The 20,423-nt window shown below is 37.9% G+C and overlaps 1 protein-coding gene across 1 annotated transcript in view; it reads right to left on the bottom strand.

Annotated features, from left to right (window-relative positions):
* Positions 1-20,423, bottom strand: part of eif4g3a (eukaryotic translation initiation factor 4 gamma, 3a) — a 60,638-nt gene that overhangs the window by 17,723 nt on the left and 22,492 nt on the right. Inside the window, exons 6-16 of the mRNA XM_073825473.1 lie at positions 14,566-14,742; positions 13,061-13,172; positions 12,719-12,825; positions 10,686-10,868; positions 6,834-6,930; positions 6,015-6,728; positions 5,855-5,934; positions 4,360-4,594; positions 3,371-3,495; positions 1,960-2,085; positions 172-321 (exon numbers count right to left, since the gene is read on the bottom strand). Of these exons, the coding sequence (XP_073681574.1) occupies positions 172-321; positions 1,960-2,085; positions 3,371-3,495; positions 4,360-4,594; positions 5,855-5,934; positions 6,015-6,728; positions 6,834-6,930; positions 10,686-10,868; positions 12,719-12,825; positions 13,061-13,172; positions 14,566-14,742 (2,106 nt within the window). The remainder of the gene's footprint in view (positions 1-171; positions 322-1,959; positions 2,086-3,370; positions 3,496-4,359; positions 4,595-5,854; positions 5,935-6,014; positions 6,729-6,833; positions 6,931-10,685; positions 10,869-12,718; positions 12,826-13,060; positions 13,173-14,565; positions 14,743-20,423) is intronic.

Here is a 20,423-nt window from a genome sequence, read left to right as displayed (position 1 = left end):
AAAACTTAAAGGATGTCAGAATGTCAAACAAAACCCTAGTGCCTGTCAAGAACAAAACCAGCCACATGTGACAATCTCAAGTGAGCATCTCTTGACATCTTGAGTGCTTCTTTTACTGCGAATGTTTCAAACACTTATGGATGATAGTAATAAAAGAACAGGAATCCACACCTTGGTTCTCAGGGCCTCTGGTTCATCCATGACACCCTCTCTCTTCATCCCAGGTTTCCAGGCATTCTCTGCCTTCTTGAGCTGAACGTCATCAGTAACAGAAAGGTTTACGATGATCTTGCGTGGTGGAAGACGGCGCACGTTTATAAGCTTTGGATAAAAGGTACAGGTAAAAAAAAGAAATTAACGGCTTTTAGAAGAGCGTCACGCTTTGTAGACAATGGCTGGGTGAATATTGTTCATAAATCGAAATCAAATGCTACCACTAAATTTACGTTTTACTTTTTGAGCCATTATTTAGGGGAGAAAATAGAGGAGATGTTATTTTCTATTGAAACAAATTAAAAGCAGTAATAAAAGTACAATATACAGAGGTGGTCAAAATGACTAAAACACCATTATTTTCTTTTGCTGTAGTGTGTCAGAAGGAAATATCAGTTTAAATTTCCAAACATTTATTTTGGCATTAATTGTAATAACCCAGTGAGATTTTTGTTTGCAAAAGGAGTCTGACAACAGAAAGGGACCTGAAAAACTATGTGCAAGTGCGTCTATGGCCTAAATTAAATCACAAAAAATGTTGATTTTTTTTAGTAAATAGAAGTTAACTGATTGAAAATCTATTTATGATGTTATTTTGGACAGCATCCTCATTTTCAGCATTTTAACACAAGTCCCTAAAACATTTAACAGTACTGTAGCTTTGCAGGTAGGTTTCTTGAAGCATCTTGGAGACGTTGCCACAGTTCTTCTGGATTTTACGTTTTTAAAATACATTTAAACTTCTTATTCTTACATTAAAGGTCTTTAAAGTTGTGTTTTGGGCCATTATGCTGTGGCACAGTATCTGTCAAACAAACTAAATCCGAAAGTGGCAGATGATATTTCGCGGCAGATGATTACAGCATTTCACTAGATTTGTAGTGAGATGTGTTTTTGTAAGCCTGTTTTCACCGAAGCTGGAGTTTTCCTTCTAAATAAAAGCTCTACTGCCGTTTCCGTCAAAATAAAAGCTTTCCAAATTCAAAATATCTCTTTCAAGTGTAGAAATTAGGAAATAAGTATAGTAATTTCCCTACCGTAGTGTTTAAACAAAAATAATATACCTATGAAATATTCAAAAATGTAAATTATTTCCAATTCTTTGTTTGTCTTTTTTTAAAATATCGCAATTAATGTTGTATTTGTGAGATTTTGATATTGCTACATCCCTATTAAGTATCTATTTCTTTTTATTAAAGTTACAAAAAGTGATTTAGTCAAGAGCAGTGAGAGATTTTATCTCTTTGTTTGTTTCATTAACATGAATGACAGACAGCAGGAATATTAGACTGCTATCACTTTAAGAGCTGCCCAGATTCAATATACTGTTGCATGTGTTTGCTTTCACTTAAGACCTTAATTACTGTGTTTATGACTTGCAAATATGGACATTTTAACACATACAAGCGTAGAAAATCTGTTCAATACTGCCATGCTCTATGAGCATCGTCTTCACGTGCACGCCTCTCAGACAACGTGCGCATATAGCGCAATGAGTTCTCTTTCGCCCCTGATTGTGTTTCAATGGCTTAAACACGCTTTAACAATACGCTCTGTGTGCTTTTTGCAACCTCATCAGAAATGATAGTCCAAAATCTCTACTATTTGTACCGGTGAATCATGTCTACTGGTATATCGCCCACCCCTACTACCAAAATAAGTTAATAGATTAGGGTGTTTTATGTGACGTCAAGATATATTCAGCTATTTTGAGTATTTTGGTCTTTATTTGAGTTCGTAACTCACTGGGGCACCATGTCCTCCTGGCATCTGCCTGCTGAAGTCGGCAAAAGCAGGAGTGAAATCCTGGGGAGTGCCTCTGGAAATCAACCTGGGGTCCACAGACCTCAGCGGCAGCTTGTTTTGGTTTATCTGAAAGAAAAGAAATAATTTCCATGAGTTAACCAGCAGGAGGCGCAGTGAGAAACAGAGCTGTGACATGAATGAAACACCAGATCTCCCTCCCCTCCTGCTTATGCTGATTTTGGACAAGCTGCACCAATCTGTATCTTTATCACAATTAGTATGAGAAAAACTGGTTTGAGACCAGCCTTCCCTCGCCCTACAGCAATGAGGGGAAACAGTGTTTGCCATGGAGACCAGCTCCATTTGTTATTTATATATCAACAACATGTTCGACGATTTACGCTCGAGTCATCTTGTGACGGAGGGAGCAAGAACAGCCAGAAACAGATGTGAGCGAGTACACATGCAGAGTAAAAACTAGGAACTGAAATGGGAAACTGAAAGTACTGCGTGTTATGTTCAGAACAACAGAAACAAGCATTATCGGAAACAGTAACCGAGAGAGTATATACAAAATGACTAACTGTAAAAACTCGTAACGACAGATCGGACTAAAGTTTAAGACTACTCATCGAACAGGGGCAGGGCATTTATTTTCTAATGTCTTTAGGCTAAATGATGCCTACTGCCAAGTATGACATAACCGTAATGCAATTTTAATGGAAACAGGACGTCAAGGGAGTTTCATGGCTGAAGAGTGCAGCTCAGCCGAAGTTTTGTAGTCAGAGGAACATGCTGTATTACTGTACTTTCCATGTTTTAAGCACTGTAAGAGGAAAACTTTATGTCCGCATTTTGAGTTTTTTTAAGAAGTAGACAAAGAATGTGTTTTTGACACTTAAAATTGTTAACCTGAGTAGTCAGATTACGAGATTTGACATTGCACAAAATGTGTTAGATTTTAACTTGCATATTTATGTGGTTAATTACACATTATGTGATTTATTTGATCAAAAATCAAAACTGCAATATTGTGAAATATGATTATAATTTAAAATAGCTATCTTCTATTTTAACATATTTTAAAACTGAATTTATTCCTGTGATGCAAAGCTGTATTTTTAGCAACATTACTTCAGTAATAATAATCTTCAGGGTCTCATGATCCTTCAGAAATCATTCTAATGTGCTGATTTGCTGTTCAAGAAACAAACAAACTGTTGTGCTGCTTAGTATTTTTTGGGAAAACTGTGATACATTTCATGTGTGATACAGTAATACTATTATTTATCAAATGCACGCTGTGTTTTTGTCTACGAAATCCAAGAAGCAGCCAGACAGCTGAATTCCAGAAGGACCCCCAACACTTCTGACAACATAAAAAATGAACAACAACAACAACAAAAACCACCTTGTCTAGCACCACATCACTGATTTGAGGCAGTCCCTCTGGCTTCTGCACGCAGGCCGGCATAAATTGAAAACCTAACAGGAAGTCCCGGTCATACTGTCTCTTTCCATTAGATTGCACAAGGCCTAGGGTAGAAAAAGCATAGCAACATTAGCAGTTTTCATCCATAGTATGTCCGTTTAAGCATCTGCATTTAGATACAAATGGCGTCTTTGATGACAGTATTCTATAAAAAATGATTTGCATTCTGATTTTGACATCAAATTGCACAAAAATATATATATTTTTCTCGTATTCCATTGATTTTACCAGTTTAGCTCCACTTGTTTTCAGTGTTTTTCTGCAACCACTATGTGCGCACAGCTGCAAGTGACGTAACTGTGACGTCTACTCTGAATTGGTATATTCATAACGAATATACGAACATAAGCTACACTTCAAAGCAAAGTTTTCATAAATAATTTCAATCTCAAATCTGATGAAATAAAATTATTCTATATATTAATTATTATACATAATAGTTTTGTATGACAACCGACTGAAGTTATGGTTGCTTGCTCTTCGTCACACACTGGCTGTTGTGAACGTGCTCAGGACAGCTGGACATTGCGGTGGATCAGAGGTAAAAAATTATATAAATAATGATCAGTTTCTTGCATTGACCGATTTTGTGTGTGTTAAGACCGCAATGTATCGTCACAAGCCACAGGGTTTAATTTGGTTTTGTCTGTGTATGTTTTTTTGACTCTCAAAGTCATGGGTCCAATTGACTGCCGTTATATGACTGACAGACTGCAACGGTTTGAGTTAAAAATCTTCGTTTGTGTTCTACTGAAGAAACAACGTGTGTTAAGGCATGTTGGAGCTAAACTGTGCAAGGACCCTAACCCTAGATAACTTCTTCAGTCTCCAGTGAATAAAGGAAATGTTTCTACACTAAAATGAAAAGATCAGGAGGAACTTCATTTAGTTCCCGTGGGAAGTCTTACCTTCCTGTATGAGTGGAGTGGGTGAACACATGGAGCCCCTGCTGTCTCCGAGTGTGACGCCACTGTCAGTGCTCTCTGTCTCCACCCCGTTCCTGAACGGTTCTGTTTCAGTCTCACCGTTTTCCTCTGAGAGCGTCTCCTGGTGCTCAGGCACTGTAAATGGACTGCTGTAGGTCCCTAGGGTTGGTTGTGAGACCATGTCATCTCCAGCAGAACTGTCCTTTGAGGTCTCCTCCTGTTGTGAAGCGAAGAAAAGCAGCATTACACAAGGGCCTGAAGGCGTTATGACTGCATAATGGTTTGTGCAATGATAACAAAGTCATTAGTCTGTGTTATGTTATGTGGAGGGATTTTGCAATTCTCCCTTTTCCAAAACGCCTTTTCCACCAAAAGGGGTACCCATTATTATAACATGACAAAACATGAAAACCACCAAAAACTAAGCTAAATTGAAAAGACAAGTTGAAATAAAAACGATATATAATATTATATATATATTTATATATAAATATTTTTGTTAAATTCAGTTTTCTGTGGTGTTCACTCTGTTAGTGTTAGCATTATTATAGATTTTAGATTTTTTTTAGTCTATTCAGTTTTTATATCAGTTTTAGTTTTATTATATAAGGGCTACTGAATTCATTGTGTACAAAATTTGGTGCCATTTTCATGTTTAATGCAGTAGCACCGTAAAATTTGAATTAGTGTTAGATATTTGGAGGCTCAAAAAATCAAAACAAAATAAAATAATAAATAAATGAATAAATAAATAAAACAAAACAAAAAAATAAAATAAAATAAAATGCATTTTTGGAGGCCTTTTTATGACTCCAAAAATACAAAACAAAATAAAATAGACAAATTTTAAAGGCCTTTTTATGAATCATTTTTATGATAAAAAAAAAAAAAATCCAAAGTAAAATAAAACAAAATGCATTTTTGGAGGTCTTTTTATGACTCCAAAACTCCAAAACAAAATAAAATAAATAAATAATAAATAAACAAAACAAAACAAACAAAAAAATAAATAAAATAAAAAAATTTGGAGGCCTTTTTATGGCTCCAAAAATCCAAAACAAAATAAAATAAACAAATTTTAAAGGCCATTTTATGAGTCCTTTTTATGATTTTTTAAAAATCCAAAGTAAAATAAAACAAAACGCATTTTTGGAGGCCTTTTTATGACTCCAAAAATCCAAAACAAAATAAAATAAAACAAAACAAAACATATTTTTGGAGGCCTTTTGATGACTCCAAAAACTATTTTTTTTTTATAAAATAAACATTTTGGATGCCTTTTTATGACCCCACAAATCCCAAATAAAATAAAATAAAACAAAATAATTTTACAATTCAAATTCAAAGTAACCATTTGAAAATGTTTTGAAAATCTAAAACAAAAATGTAACATTTTCCCAGATACTGAATGTTATTTTTATTTTAGCAATTAAATGGTTTTCATTTACTTTTTGTTCATTTACTCAATGCATCTCACCTCATTCTCCTTCGGCAGTGTTTCCACCATCAGAACATCTTCATTTGGTTTCTTCCAAGACTTTGGTACAGCAGAAACAGCTATTACAAAAAGGACAATACAGTTGGTAACTGGTCATTTGAACTTTTAATTTTGCCTGATTCATGTGAAGAACAAATACCTGAGGGTATGAACTTTCTAGAGTTGTTCTGAGTTTGTGATTCTGAAGCATCCTGAGTCTTCGACTGGACTTTGTCCGAGGACTTGTTTTGCTCTGGCACCTCAAGGACAACCGACTGCACTAGCGGTGCCAAACCAGGTGGTGGTCCGAGGACATTAGTTGTGCAGGAGGTGCTTGAAGAGGCCTGTACGGTTGGGATCAAGGGCACATGTACAGCTAGAGAAGGAAGGTGCTCTTCCTGGAGCTCCTCCAAGGCCACTGGAACTTCCTGACCGGACTCCTCCGTGGGTAACGTACCCTGGGTTGGCAGCTGAACCTCGCGGGACAACGATATCTTTAGGGCTTCCTGCACCTCAGGTTCTTCATAGCTTGATAAGGGAGTCTGAGGCTCAGAAAGGCCATTTACCACTTTGAGAGATGGAGAGGGCGAAGCAGGCAGCCTGAGAGAGGTTTCAGGAATAGAGTCCCCGCTAGAATTAACCAGATGCGTCTGAGCCTTGGTAGTTGAAGGAGAAATAAATTCCGGTTCTCCTGCAGCAGTTGGTTTAATGCATCCACTTGAAGGATGAGAGGGAACATCAGAGGCCATCTCTGGAGAAGAAGAGGCTAATAATGGAAGACTTGGGCCTTCTCTTTTCTCTAAAGTGGACTCTGAAGGCCTAGGCCCAGGAGATAGAGGCTTTATGGGACCAGACTCCATTTTTGGCCTGTCATCTGTAAGGTCAAAAGAAATGAGAAGGTTAAAACATGAATAAAAGGGACTTAAAGACCTTAAGAGAGAAATATTATCTCAAAAGAGGGTTGGGTGTGGAGTTCTACCTAAATTAGATTTGCCATCCATGGACGCAGGGCTCTCCGAGAGTCTCTGAGGTGGGTTGACACATGTTATTTGTTCTGGGGTCTGACAGTTGCTTGGCTGTTTCAGGGCAGAAAGCGAGAAAGAAAAATGCAGACACATAAGTCAACCGTAGAAGAGCCAGAACTTCGGCATAAAGCCTAGCCCACAGTCTAGCTTATTCTGGCCTAGAATCACCCGCTTAGACATGCAAAGTGCCCAACAGCAGCAGCTTATTTTATTTAAGCGTGGGTAGATAGGATAATGAGAATTTACTTGCATAGTATTACCATGACAATACAAATAGTTGTTTCGACATGTATCATGGAAACATTATCAGTTTTGAACATGTACTATGGTAATGTAATGTTTATGGAAAAAGGTAATCTTGTGTTTTTTGGACAGGATGGTAATACCATGGTTTTTTTTGTGCGTTTTGTTTAGTTTTTTTAGCCATGTAACATGGTAATGCTACAGTACGTCTTTGGACATGGTAATGCCATGTCTCTCGGTACAGCAATCTTATATTTTACTTAGACAAGTACCATATTAATACCATGGTTTTTGGAACATGGTACCATGGTAATAGTAAATTTTTTGGCTTGTACTAAAGCTATGTTTCTTCAGATATCAAGGTACCATGGTGTTTTGGACATGTACTTTGGTAATGTAATGTCTATAGAAAAGGTAATCTAGTGTTTTTCTGTACCATGTTTTTGGACATGGTAGTCTCAGGAATTTTGAACAGTTATAATGGTAGTACCATGGGTTCTTTAAAAAGGTACCATGGTAATACCATGGCTTTTGGCAAGGTGATCTCATGTATTACTTAGACAAGTACCACGGTAATACCATGTTTTTTGGACATGGTAATCTCAAGTATTTTGGACAGGTACCATGGTAGTACCATGTTTCTGGACATGATAAATGTGTTTTTTAAAAAGGTACCATGGTAATACCATTTCTTTTGGGAAGATAATTTCATGTTTTACTAAAACAAGTAACATGGTAATACCATGTTGTCTGGACATGATAATCTCATATATTTTGGACAGGTACCATATGACATTCTAGACATGATAAACGTGTTTTTTTAAAAAGGTATCATAGTAATACCATGTCTTTTAGACATGATATAAGCATGTGTTTTCTAAAAAGGTACCATGTAAATACCATTTCTTTTGGTAAGGTAATTTCATGTTTTACTTAGAAAAGTACTATGGTAATCTCATGTTTTTTGAAAAGGTACCATGGTAATACCATTTCTTTTAGACATGGTAATCTTAGGTATTTTGGACCAGTACCATGTTAGTACCATGTTTTTGGACATGATAAGCATTTTTTAAAAAAAAGGTACTATGGTAATCATGTCTTTTGGCAAGGTAAACTCATGTTTTACTCAGACGATTACCATGGTAATACCATGCTTTTTGGACAGGGTAATCTCATGTATTTTTGACAGGTAGAATAGTAGTACAATGTTTTTGGTAGTGGTGGGCTGTTATCGGCGTTAACGTGCTGCGTTAACGTGAGACTCTTATCGGGCGATAAAAAAAAAATATCGCCGTTAATCTATTCTCAAAGTTGGGTTGGGAGCTGGGTCTATACTACGCAAGCTATGATGACTTTCACCTTGATATTTTAGCGCGGATGTATACCTAGCCGAATTGCACTGTAGGGGGCGAGAACGAGTCTTCGAACCTGTGTGTATGCCTACTGTGAAATTACCACATCAAACGAGACGTGCTAACATGGATGCAGCTATGAAGCCGCCGGGTTTGCTTCAGGGCAGGGGCGTTGCTAGACCCTTTTTACTGGGGCACGCGCCCCAGTGAAAATCTGCTGTGCCCCAGTAAAATCTCAAATTTGAGTTATAATTTACTTTGATAATCCCGAAATAAAGACATTAAACTATATGCAACAACTGAATTGACGCTTCTAAAAGCAACGCAGTTTAACCGAAGACTACGCACGCAGATATCCATGCTCGTGCGCGTCTGTGTGTTTAACTGCAACGCGCACGTCGCACAGCCTTTTACGCAGAAGTACATGCAGTGTAGGAATAGTTGGTTACACAAGTTTGTATAGTTAATTGTGTTGTAAATGCAATTGTCAAGCAGTTTGTGATGCATTTTGGAAACAGGAGATGAGCCCCTGGTCTAATGCGCCACCTGGCTTGAGAAACCCATTCTCAAAGACTTACTTTTAGTCATTATTTGGGTAGCATACATATTCTGAATGCCTTCGGCAGAATTCAAATTAGCCATTTTAATCTAGATTAATCTAGATTAAGTCCAAGATTACAGTGAGATTAATCTAGATTAAAAAAATTAATCTATGCCGACCACTAGTTTTTGGACATTATGAGCATGTGTTTTTGAAAAGGTACCATGGTAATACAATGTCTTTTGGCAAAGTAATCTCATGTTTTACTTGGACAAGCACCATGTTTTTTTAGACACGGTAATCTCATGTATTTTGGACAGGTACCATGGTAGTACCATGTTTTTGGACATGATAAGCATGCATTTTTTAAAAGGTACCATGGTAATAACATGTCTTTTGGCAAGGTAATCTCACGTTTTACTTAAACAAGTACCATGGTAATACAATGTTTTTTTGGACATAACTTTTGGTACTAACATTGTATTTTCTTAAGTACCTTTTCGTATCATGTAAATACCTTGTGCATACCATATGGCAATCCTTCAGTGCCATGGTATATATATTTAGGGGCAGTCATGGCCTAATGGTTAGAGAGTCGGACTTGTAACCCGAAAGTTGTGGGTTTGAGTCTCAGGTCCGGCAGGAATTGTCAGTGGGGAGAGTGAATAACCAGCACTCTCTCTACCCTTAATACCACGATGACAATTTGAGACCCTTGAGCAAACCCCAACTGCTTCCTGGGCGCCACAGCAATATGGCTGCCTACTGCTCCAGGTATGTGTTCATGGTGTGTGTGTGTGTGTGTGTGTGTGTGTGTGTGTTCACTACTGTGTGTGTGCACTTGCAGAGCGCACATTCAGAGTATGGGTCACCATACTTCTTTCCTTTCCTTTATACATTAAAGTTACTAGGATCTGACATCATCTGTGACCACCACAGTACTTTTTTGTAAGAGTCATTGTACTGGTCATGGTCAAGAAGGAGTGGAATGCAGCAGAAATTGTCATTTACACATTTACATCGAAACATTTATCTGCTTGTTGACACACTTTATCGATTCATTTCCTTTTTTTATTATCCATAGACCAAAATATGCATAAACATAATGGTGCAGCCAACAGCCTAACACTCTCAGTGTGTTCATAGGGATTAGATTGGGGGCAGACAGTGTGAGCTGGAACTAATCCATGCACACCCTGTGTGCCAGAGAGAGAGAGAGAGAGAGAGAGAGAGAGAGAGAGAGAGAGAGAGAGAGAGAGAGAGAGAGAGAGAGAGAGAGAGAGAGAGAGAGAGAGAGAGAGAGAGAGAGAGAGAGAGAGAGAGAGAGTAGTGGGTGGCTATACATGTCTGGAAAATAGCATTAGACAGGTAAGCTTAAAACAGCTGAGCAAAGGACCCAATGGACATGAGTAGTGAGAGCTTAAAGCGGTGCTAATTATTAAAGACGTGTTAAACACTCACATGACGCATGAACTTGTGTTAAATGCGTTACGAAGTGCACTCCATTGAAGTGAATAATTACTTCAGGTATAAATAACTGAGAAAGAACCAATTCTGGCACCTGATAACTCACTTTCTTATGAAATGACATGTAATTTTAGCTCAGACTACACCTGCCCCTGTTTGAAGTAATGCATGTTTCTGGAGGCAAATGACTGTGTATTTCTTGCCTGTGGAGGGGTGGGTGTGGAAGACAGGTGTCCTGTGGGTGGGGTTGGTGTCGAGGAGGGCCGTCCTGCAGGTGGGGTTAAGGTGGAGGCTGGGTGCCCGGCAGGAGGAGTAGGATTACGGCTTCCAAACATGATTTCCTCTGTGATGTCCTTTCCACCCTGGTTGGGGTCTCGGATCCGGATCTGGGAGGACAATGGCGCAAAACAACAAATAACTCACTAAAGCATCCGGATCAATTGCGGTTCCTTAGCCTAAAGGGCTGTCAGAAGTACCAGTATTTCAGTACCTATTATATTTTACGTCACTGATTGCTGATATTCCCTTTTACATTACTATTCAATACTGTTCAAAAGGTTTTTTTAAAGAAATTAATACTTTTATAAGGCAAGGGCTAATTAAACTAAAATCAATGTTGTTCTTTTGAAATTACTATTTATCAAAGAGTCCTGGAAAAATTTTATTTTTCACAAAATATTAGGCAGCGCAACTGTTTTCAACTGTGATCATAAGTAAAAAATATATATATATTTCTTAGACCTCAAATCAGTGTATTATACTGATTTCTAAAGGATCATACGACACTGAAGACTGGAGTAATAGCTGCTGAAAATTCAGCTTTTCTATTACAAAAATAAATTTAATATTAGAAATATTAAAATGGAAAACAGTTATCAACATTACTGTTTTTACTGTATTTTTAATAAAATAAATGCAGCCTTGGTCAGCATAAGAGACTTTTAAAAACATTAAAACATTTTACCAATTCCAAACCTTTAAATGGCAGTCTATTTCTAAAATAAAATACACATTTCAAAATTTCTTCATTGTAATTTGTTGCATTGTTCTTTATATATTTTCTTGCCAACTGTTTACTTGAGAAATTACTTTAATAATTGCTTCTGAGCTATATGACATTGTTTTAGTTTAATCTATTAATCTTTATAAGAATAAACAATACCAATCAAAAGTTATTTTAAATAATAAAAATATTTCAAAGAGGTGAAATATTCCAACATTTGTATTCTGAGAGTTTATTTTATTTATTAATTAATTCAAAATCAATCTAAAAAACAAAACAAAAAACTTAGATATGAGCTTTTGACATCTTTAATTGGCTGATGAAACAGATACAATCTTTCAAAAATGCATCAACCTCACTGACATAGTCTTTTTCAAGATTCAATCATTAAACCTGCAATACTACAGAGTTACTACCTGTGGTATTTATTTTAAAATGTATGTAGCAGTTTGCTGGGTGATTTCTAACTGGCTTAATTCTCACTTTGGCGTGGGATAAAAGGAAAGGAAAGGAAAGGAAAGGAAAGGAAGTGAGGTGAGGCCAAGTATGGTGACCCATACTAGGAATTTGTGCTCTGCATTTAACCCATCCAAGTGCACACACACAGTAGTGAACACACACACACACCGTGAACACACACCCGGAGCAGTGGGCAGCCATTGCTGCGGCGCCCGGGGAGCAGTTGGGGGATCGGTGCCTTGCTCAAGGGACTCACCTCAGCCGTGGTATTGAGGGTGGAGAGAGTGCTGTACATTCACTCCCCCCACCTACAATCCCTGCCGGACCTGAGAATCGAACCTGCAACCTTTGGATTACAAGTCCAACTCTCTAACCATTAGGCCACGGCTGCCCCCGTGCTAAAACATCTCGGCTTTGCCAGCCTCCCAGCATGCAACAAAACCACCACATCAGACAGTTCGATCCAAATATGTCAGGAGTTGCAAGGCGCACAAATTGACTTCATTCCCGGACAAATTCAATCCTTATTCTTCATCTTAAATTCTGGAAATGTAATAGACTAGCATGACATAATTACACAAAAAGCCAAGGCCAATACCAGGGTAAAACTAATACTTGATGAATATCCCTTTTAACAGCATTTTCACATTTAATCTGGGTCTGCCAGCCAGGGCCGTTGGGATTAAATCCAAACCTTATCAGTCTAAAATGAATTGAAAACTAAGTGGATCCCTTGGCGTTTCTAAAACGAGGCAGAGCGTTTCAGGTACTCACTGGTTTCTTTTCACGCTTGGTTGGTGGAGGTGGCAGTGGTGCAGGCACAATGATGGGTGGAGAGGGAGGGTACACTGTCTGGCCGGCGTAATATGGCGGCCCGGCAGCTGTTGTTGGAAAAGAGATGGAAGGAAGGGAGAAAAAAATGTGAGTCATGTCTCTGTGTGAGCTGCTTTCACATGAGATCTAAACAGCCAATAGTGAATCGCTTTCTGGAAACGGGGTCATTTCTCAGTTAGTTAATCAGACACATGCTGAAACTACCTGGAGCTAATATAAACCAGCTGGGTGTGATGCAAGCGCACTCACACTGAAGTGTGCACTACAGAGAGGTCTACTTGCCATAAGGAGCAGGATATTCCCCAGGGCCGGGTCCTGGATAGAAGGTTCCAGACCCAGGCGGCTGGACGGCATATTGCTGCGGGGGTCCCACATAAGGTGCACTATGACGATACTGGGAGAAAAAAGAGAATAACTTCTTTTAAATATAGATTTTAATATGTGTAAGATTGCACAAAAACATGATATTCCATATTCAATGAGCTTTGATTTTATTAATTTCTGCAAGACAGCCAATTACTTTCGTTAAATATCTAATTTAAATTTTATTTTAAGAAAAAATAGTCTTAAATGCATTTTAAAAATATATATATAAAAAAGCAGATGCATTAAGAGCCAGGGGTGTAAATTTGGACAGAATGAAGAGGTGTAATTTTTTCTTATTTTGCCAATATATCATATTTTTTAAATTTAGTACTGCCCTAAAGAAGCTACAGAAGATACGTACATGTTTCCCAGAAGACAAAATAAGTTAAATTTACCCTGATCTTCAAATTCCAAAGTTTTCACCCCCTGGCTCTTAATGCATTGTTTTTCCTTCTGAAGCATCAGTGAGGGTTTGAAGCTTCTGTAATAGTTGCATATGCTGAAAAACCAAAGAATTTGTAGGACTTTTTTGTAGGATTTTTCTGAAGAACAGCGAGAGGTTTAACTGTTCAGGACAAACAAGGGACTCATGAACAACTATCACTAAACAAAAATACCAAGCTGTGGATCATTCAGATAACAACACAGTATTAAGAATCAAGCGTATGTAAACTTTTGAAAGGGGTCATTTTATAAATTTAACTATTATTTTCTCTTGTGAACTATATGTGAAATATCTTATTCAAGCCAGAGCTAAATAAAAAATAACATGCATTTTCTATGATCCCTCTTATTTTGGTCAAATAATTAACATTTTGCAGATTCTGCTAGGTGTATGTAAACTTTTGGCCTCAACTGTAAATAATGAAACTGATTTAATGGCAAATTAGGTAAATTGGTAAATTAAAAGCATTTAATGAATCTCTCGATTGAAAAAAAATCCATGATATTTTTAGGCTTCTCCGTCGCTGTGGTAACCCTGAAATTTTTTATGTATAGACCTTTTTCCTGAACACGGAAGTAAGTCCGACTCTTAACTGAAAGAATGCTTTGCATTTCCGGTCTGCATTGTTTCTAGTCAAATTAGGGTATATTCCGAGCTAATAAACTAATGTTAAACCTATTAAAATGTTTTTAAAAAGCACATGGCTCCATAGCGCCATCACTTGGCAATGTCGCAATGACCGTCATTTGTCAGTGCCTCACTTTAATGAGTGCGTAGATGACACGAAGCAGCGGACGTTAGCTACATTAAAAACAGATGGACGCTATTTGAATGGGTTCCTATGGAAACCGGAACAGAAAAGCATTCAATCTGACGTTAGAATTCGTAATGGTGGCGCTCATCGTTTACTCAGGAAAAAGGTCTATACGATCTATATTTGGCGATTTCACAGTAACGGGGTCTACTGATGCTTTACCTGGGGAATGTAGTATTGGTGTGTCTGGGTAGGAAAGGGCATAGGCGTCATGGTCATCATGATGTGCTGGTTTGGCGGATAAACCGTAGCCGTGGGGGTCTGCGAGCCCGGCCGAATGGAGGGGTTGTTGGTAGGAAGGGTAGGCCGCGCTGGCTGCATCTGAGTCCTGTGGAGGAACTGAGGAGGAAGTCAAAGAAATGAGGGTTAGGCAGAAACCGAGAGAGAAGAGAAACAAGTCAGTGTTGACATAAGACAGTTCACCTCAGGACATCCTTCCGAGGCTGCCAGGCAGTGTATTCAAATCATGAGGCATTTGAATTTGCAGTTAATTGACAATCTGATATTCAGACACTGGAAGGGCAGTGATCATACATGCTTGATGAATTATATCATTTCTGCTCATCGAAAAGACACAATGAAACAAACACACACACAGCAGCCTGGAGAAATGAGCAGTATTCTCATTCTCCGCTGTAACGGGGTGGTGGCACAGCTCTGGCACAACGGTTTATTCATCAGGAGAATACTGCATGCCTGCTGGAGGAGTCGTCCCCTCCCCCATCACTTCCTCCCCCGCTTTCCCTCTCTATTTCTCTCTCTCGCTCACTCCGCACAGCAAATATTACCTCAGCAAACCCAGTCAGTGGGCGCCAGCAGCCGGGCAGCACTGGAGCGAGAGGTGACCTCTCTCTCTTTCTCTGTGTCTCTCAGCCTGATTCTACTAGACACACTAGATTATGCACACACCATATGACATTTTTCTCATGTGGTGAATTCTTCAAATAAGGGACAATTCAATCCCTCAAAATGATTGCAAGGGAAAAAAACAACCGTTATAGTTGTATCAAATGGATTATAATATATTTAGACATTTACACTACCAGTCAAATGTTTTTGAACAGTAAGATTTTTTATAATTTTTAAAGAAATCTCTTTCGCTTATCAAGCCTGCATTTATTTGATCCAAAGTACAGCAAAAACAGCACATTTTTTAAATATTTTAACTGTTTAAAACAACTGTTTTTATTTGAATATATTTTAAAATGTAATTTATTCCTGTGATTTCAAAGCTGAATTTTTAGCATCATTACTCTAGTCTTCAGTTGTGTCTCTGGACTGTGCATGCTGCGGCGGTTTATGTGACAGCGCAAAACCAGACTTCAAGCATATTTACACTGTCTGAATCGTTCCCTATCCCCTATATAGCGGACTACATGCCATTGAACGTACAGAAAATACAAATTCTGTGAACAAGTGACCGATTACAGCCACAGCTTCAGCGTCTATTTATAGTGAAGGGGGCGGGCCGCTTTGAATTTTAGAGAGTATTTGATTGGACAGAAAGTTTGATGAGAAGCTGAAGTGCAGGTTGATGTCATCAAAATAGTTGATTCATATTGGCGGAAGTGAGAGACTGTAAATGCTTATACTGTATCTCATAAATGCAAATTTTGTCACTGTTTTGGAGCACACTGACGACTAGATCCTGAAAAGAGTAGTTCACTTCCAGAACAAAAATTTACAGATAATGTACTCACCTCATTGCCATCCAAGATGTCTTTCTTTCTTCAGTCGAAAAAGAAATTATGCTTTTTGAGGAAAACATTATTGAAATTATCTTCATATAGTAGGCTTGCCACGATAGACGGTGTTGACGGTGTTACCGGTTTTAAGACGCAACACCGGTGACATCACTTTTCCACCGTGACACCGTCCCCACATTTGCTTTTTTTAAGTATTCGGTTTTTTTTTATTAAATATTTATTTGAATTAAATGGAAAATGCACATGCACTATAATTAAAAACTGAAAATAGCTACAATGCGTCATATTTCATTTATCACGTGAGGAGAACGAGAGGAGTCGAATTTACAGAAAGAGAATGGCGGACGATTTAGTGTCAAAACGCAATGCAAAAGCGCCTGTTTGGCAATATTTTGGGTGTAGTGGAGGGTATATGCAGGTATACGGCGCATACCCACTTCTTTATCAGGCGGCTTTGCGTACCCACTTCTAAATCCCCTCTGATGCGCATCATTCAGTAGTGTCCTGCATTAGCCAAAATCATGTAAATATTCGTTAAAAACACCCAAAAAAGACGCAGTCAGGACCGTGGCACCGGCTTGCTTTGAAATATATTTGATGTGCCTGCGCCCGCTCATTTGACGCCGAATTGCCAATTCCCGCAAAACTGAAAGTGAAAGTATAATACGCACGCATTTATTATGGTGCGTTCACACCGCCCCAAACGTCAGCGTCAGTTGCGGCAAGATTACATGTATTTAAAAGCAGAAAAAAAGAGAAAGGGAAACCCCCACCCCCCACGGTGATACCGGTATTACCGGTGTTGTCACATGTCGATTAACCGGTGGGGAAATTTCCTCATCGTCACAACCCTATCATATAGTGGATTTCTATGGTGCCCGCGAGTTTGAACTTCCAAAATGCAGTTTAAATGCAGCTTCAAAGGGCTCTAAATGACCCCAGCCAAGGAATAAGGGTCTTATCTAGCAAAACGATCTGTAATTTTCTAAAAATAATTAAAAATTTATATTCTTTTTAACCTCAAATGCTTGTCTTGTCCAGCTGTGTGTACTCTGTGTACTCCAGTTCAATACAGTTAGGGTATGTCGAAAAACTCTTATTTTCTCATCCAACTATAAAATCGTCCTACATCGCTGCAGAAGTACCGACCCAGTGTTTACACAGTGAACGTGCAAAGAACGTCAAACGTTGTTTACAAAAAAGGTAAAACAGGAGGACGATATTGAAGTTAGATGAGAAAATGAGATGGGAGTTTTTCGACATACCCTAACTATCTTGAACGGCACTGCACAGAGTACATCTGCGCATGGCAGAGCTAGACAAGATGAGCATTTGAGGTTAAAAAAAGTATATACTTTTTTTTTTTTTTTTTAGAAAATGACTTATTTGATTGTTTAGAGCCCTTTGAAGCTGCATTGAAACTGCATTTTGGAAGTTCAAACTCGCAGGCACCATAGAAGTCCACTATATGGAGAAAATTCCTAAAATGTTTTCCTCAAAAAACATAATTCCTTTATGACTTGAGAAAGCAAAACATGAACATCTTGGATGACAAGGGGGTGAGTACATTATCTGTACATTTTTGTTCTGGAAGTGAACTACTCCTTTAAAGGCTAACATTATACTAAAAGCCAAAAAACTAACATTTTGATTTCATGGGGACTTTAAGCAGAATCTGCAGGTTTATTTAAAAGCCCTAGTGGAGAAATTAAAAGACAGTATTTTCTAGAGTCTGCTGCTGATTTTTGGTGTGCCACTCACTCCGGGTCTGTGTATGAGAACAGACAGATGACTGCTTTAGAAGTAGAAAACAGGTTCAACAAAATGCTGGATTAAATGTGATTTCACACTATTTTGGCCTAACTGTCATAAACAATATCAAAAATCCATTACACTAAAACACTGATTAAGGCAATGCTCAGTTCAGTTCTCCTTTAGACAACATCCAGCCTAATCGCACGGCTCAGGTACAACAAAAAACATCTAACAACATGGCTCAGAAATCCAAGCCTATCATTAAACAAGCCTCTGAGAGATTTCCCAAAGCTAAGAGTGTGTGTAGAGACAAGAACAATAACTGTAGCGGACGCCTCTTGATGGGTGGCTGAAAAGTGATTTAACACCACAGAAGTGATCCGCTAGTGCCTGAAAGCCGAGCAGCGATTATGCGTAACTGTCTGATCTCAGCGTGTCGGTCCTGCAATAAACATGCTGCTGAGTGTCTTTGTGCTCTTTGGAGATCATTTATCATTTATGTCACTATCAAAAAGCTCAGGAAGAACTGGATAAGTTGATATTGTTAGAAAGAAGAAAAAGACTGTGTACTGACCCAAATTGGATTTCATTGTGAACCCTATAAAATAATGTGTTTAAGGGACTGGACTGGCATGCTTTGGTGTGAATGGATACACTATGTGTGAGATCGTCTAATAGGGCGGCATGTTGGGGCAACTCACAGTAGTAGCTGAAAAGCAGTTCTGACACTAAAACAACTTGCTCAGAGGAACAGCTCTCTAATTAAATCTATGGCATATGAGGACAGTGCGCTCTGTTTGCATAAGGACAAAGAGAAACAACGGATTCAGCAAGAAATGAGCAGAGAAGCCAACTAGAGACAGTTAATGGCTGAACGAATGTTCAGCAAAAAGATGGGGGAAAGACATATTACAATCATCCCACAAGTTCACTTTTTTTGACTCCAAAATGAAATAAAACCAAAGCAATACAACCAAACATACACCTTGCAGAATCTGCTAATTATTTGATCAAAATAAGAGGGATCATACAAAATACATGTTATTTTTTATTTTGTACTGACCTGAATAAGACATTTCACATAAAAGATGTTTACATATAGTCCACAAAAGAAAATAATAGTTGAATTTATAAAAATTATCCTGTTCAAAAGTTTACATACGCTTGATTCTTATGCTGCGTTCCAGGCAGGTTATTGAGCCTGTAAATCACAACTTTAAGCCACGACTCACGACTTTGTAGCGTTCCAGGCAAGTCACGCCAAACTGCGCATTTATTATTTTTATAATTATTATTATTTTAATTGCAATGTTATATTGTCCTAAGCTCTATTTTTCCACCGTGTACCACTTGCATAAACACCGCACCCGTATGGGGCTGTCATTGTTGTTTCGCGGGCTGTATTACGTCAGAACTCGGAACTGGGAGTACATCAATCTAGTACGAGTTCACGGGTGGGAAGTCACGGGTTTGACTGCCGTTCCGGTGCACTTTCACGGGTAGAAGGTTGGAAAACCACAGGTAACAACGAGTTGCCTGGAACGTGGCATTAATACTGTGTTGTTACCTGAATGATCCACACCTGTGTGTGTGTGTGTGTGTGTGTTTTTGTTTAGTTTTTTTTTAGTGATAATTGTTTGTGAGTCCCTTATTTGTCTGGAACAGTTAAACTGCCCACTGTCCTTCAGAAAAATCATAAATTCTTTAGTTTTTTCAGCATTTTTGTGTATTTATATGACTCATATGTTGCTATTACAGATAGCTCAATGATGCTACAGAAGGAAAAAAACAACAACGATGCATTAAGAATTTCAAGAATTTTAAGATCAGGGTAAATGTAACTTATTTTGTCTTCTGGAAAACATGTGAGTATCTTCTATAGCTTCTTAAGGGCATAACTAAATGAAAAACAAAAATAATATTTTGGCAAAATAAGAAAACATTTACACATCTTCATTATGTTCAAAAGTATTCACCCTCAGCTCTTAATGCATTGTGTTTCCTTCTAAAGCATCAGTGAGTGTTTGAACCTCCTGTAATAGTTGCATATGAGTCCCTCAGTGTGAAAAGATGAATCTCAAAATCATACAGTCATTGTTGGAAAAGGTTCAAATACAAAAAATTATGAATTTGTGGGACCTGAAGGATTTTTCTGAAGAACAGCGGGCAGTTTAACTGTTCAGACAAACAAGGGACTTATAATAACTATCACTAAACAAAAAAAACACAGCTGCGGATCAAAGTAACAACCCAGTATTAAGAATCAAAGTTTCTTCAAACTTTTGAATAGAGTCATTATTTTCTCTTGTGGACTGTATGTAAAGTCTTATGTGAAATATCTTATTCAGGTCAGTACTAAATAAATAAAAAAAATAACATGCATTTTGTATGATCCCTCTTATTTTGGTAAAATAATTAACATTTGGCAGATTCTGCAAAGTGTATGTAAACTTTTGACCTTAAATGTATATTACATTTTTTTTTTTTAAATACACCCTTATTAAACACCTATAATAAAATAGATAATTTATGTCGCTTCTTAGATCACTTAACTTACTT

The sequence above is a fragment of the Garra rufa genome, chromosome 20 (assembly GCF_049309525.1).
Source record: "Garra rufa chromosome 20, GarRuf1.0, whole genome shotgun sequence".
Lineage (NCBI taxonomy): Eukaryota > Metazoa > Chordata > Actinopteri > Cypriniformes > Cyprinidae > Garra > Garra rufa.
This window is presented reverse-complemented; position numbering and strand designations above follow the sequence as displayed.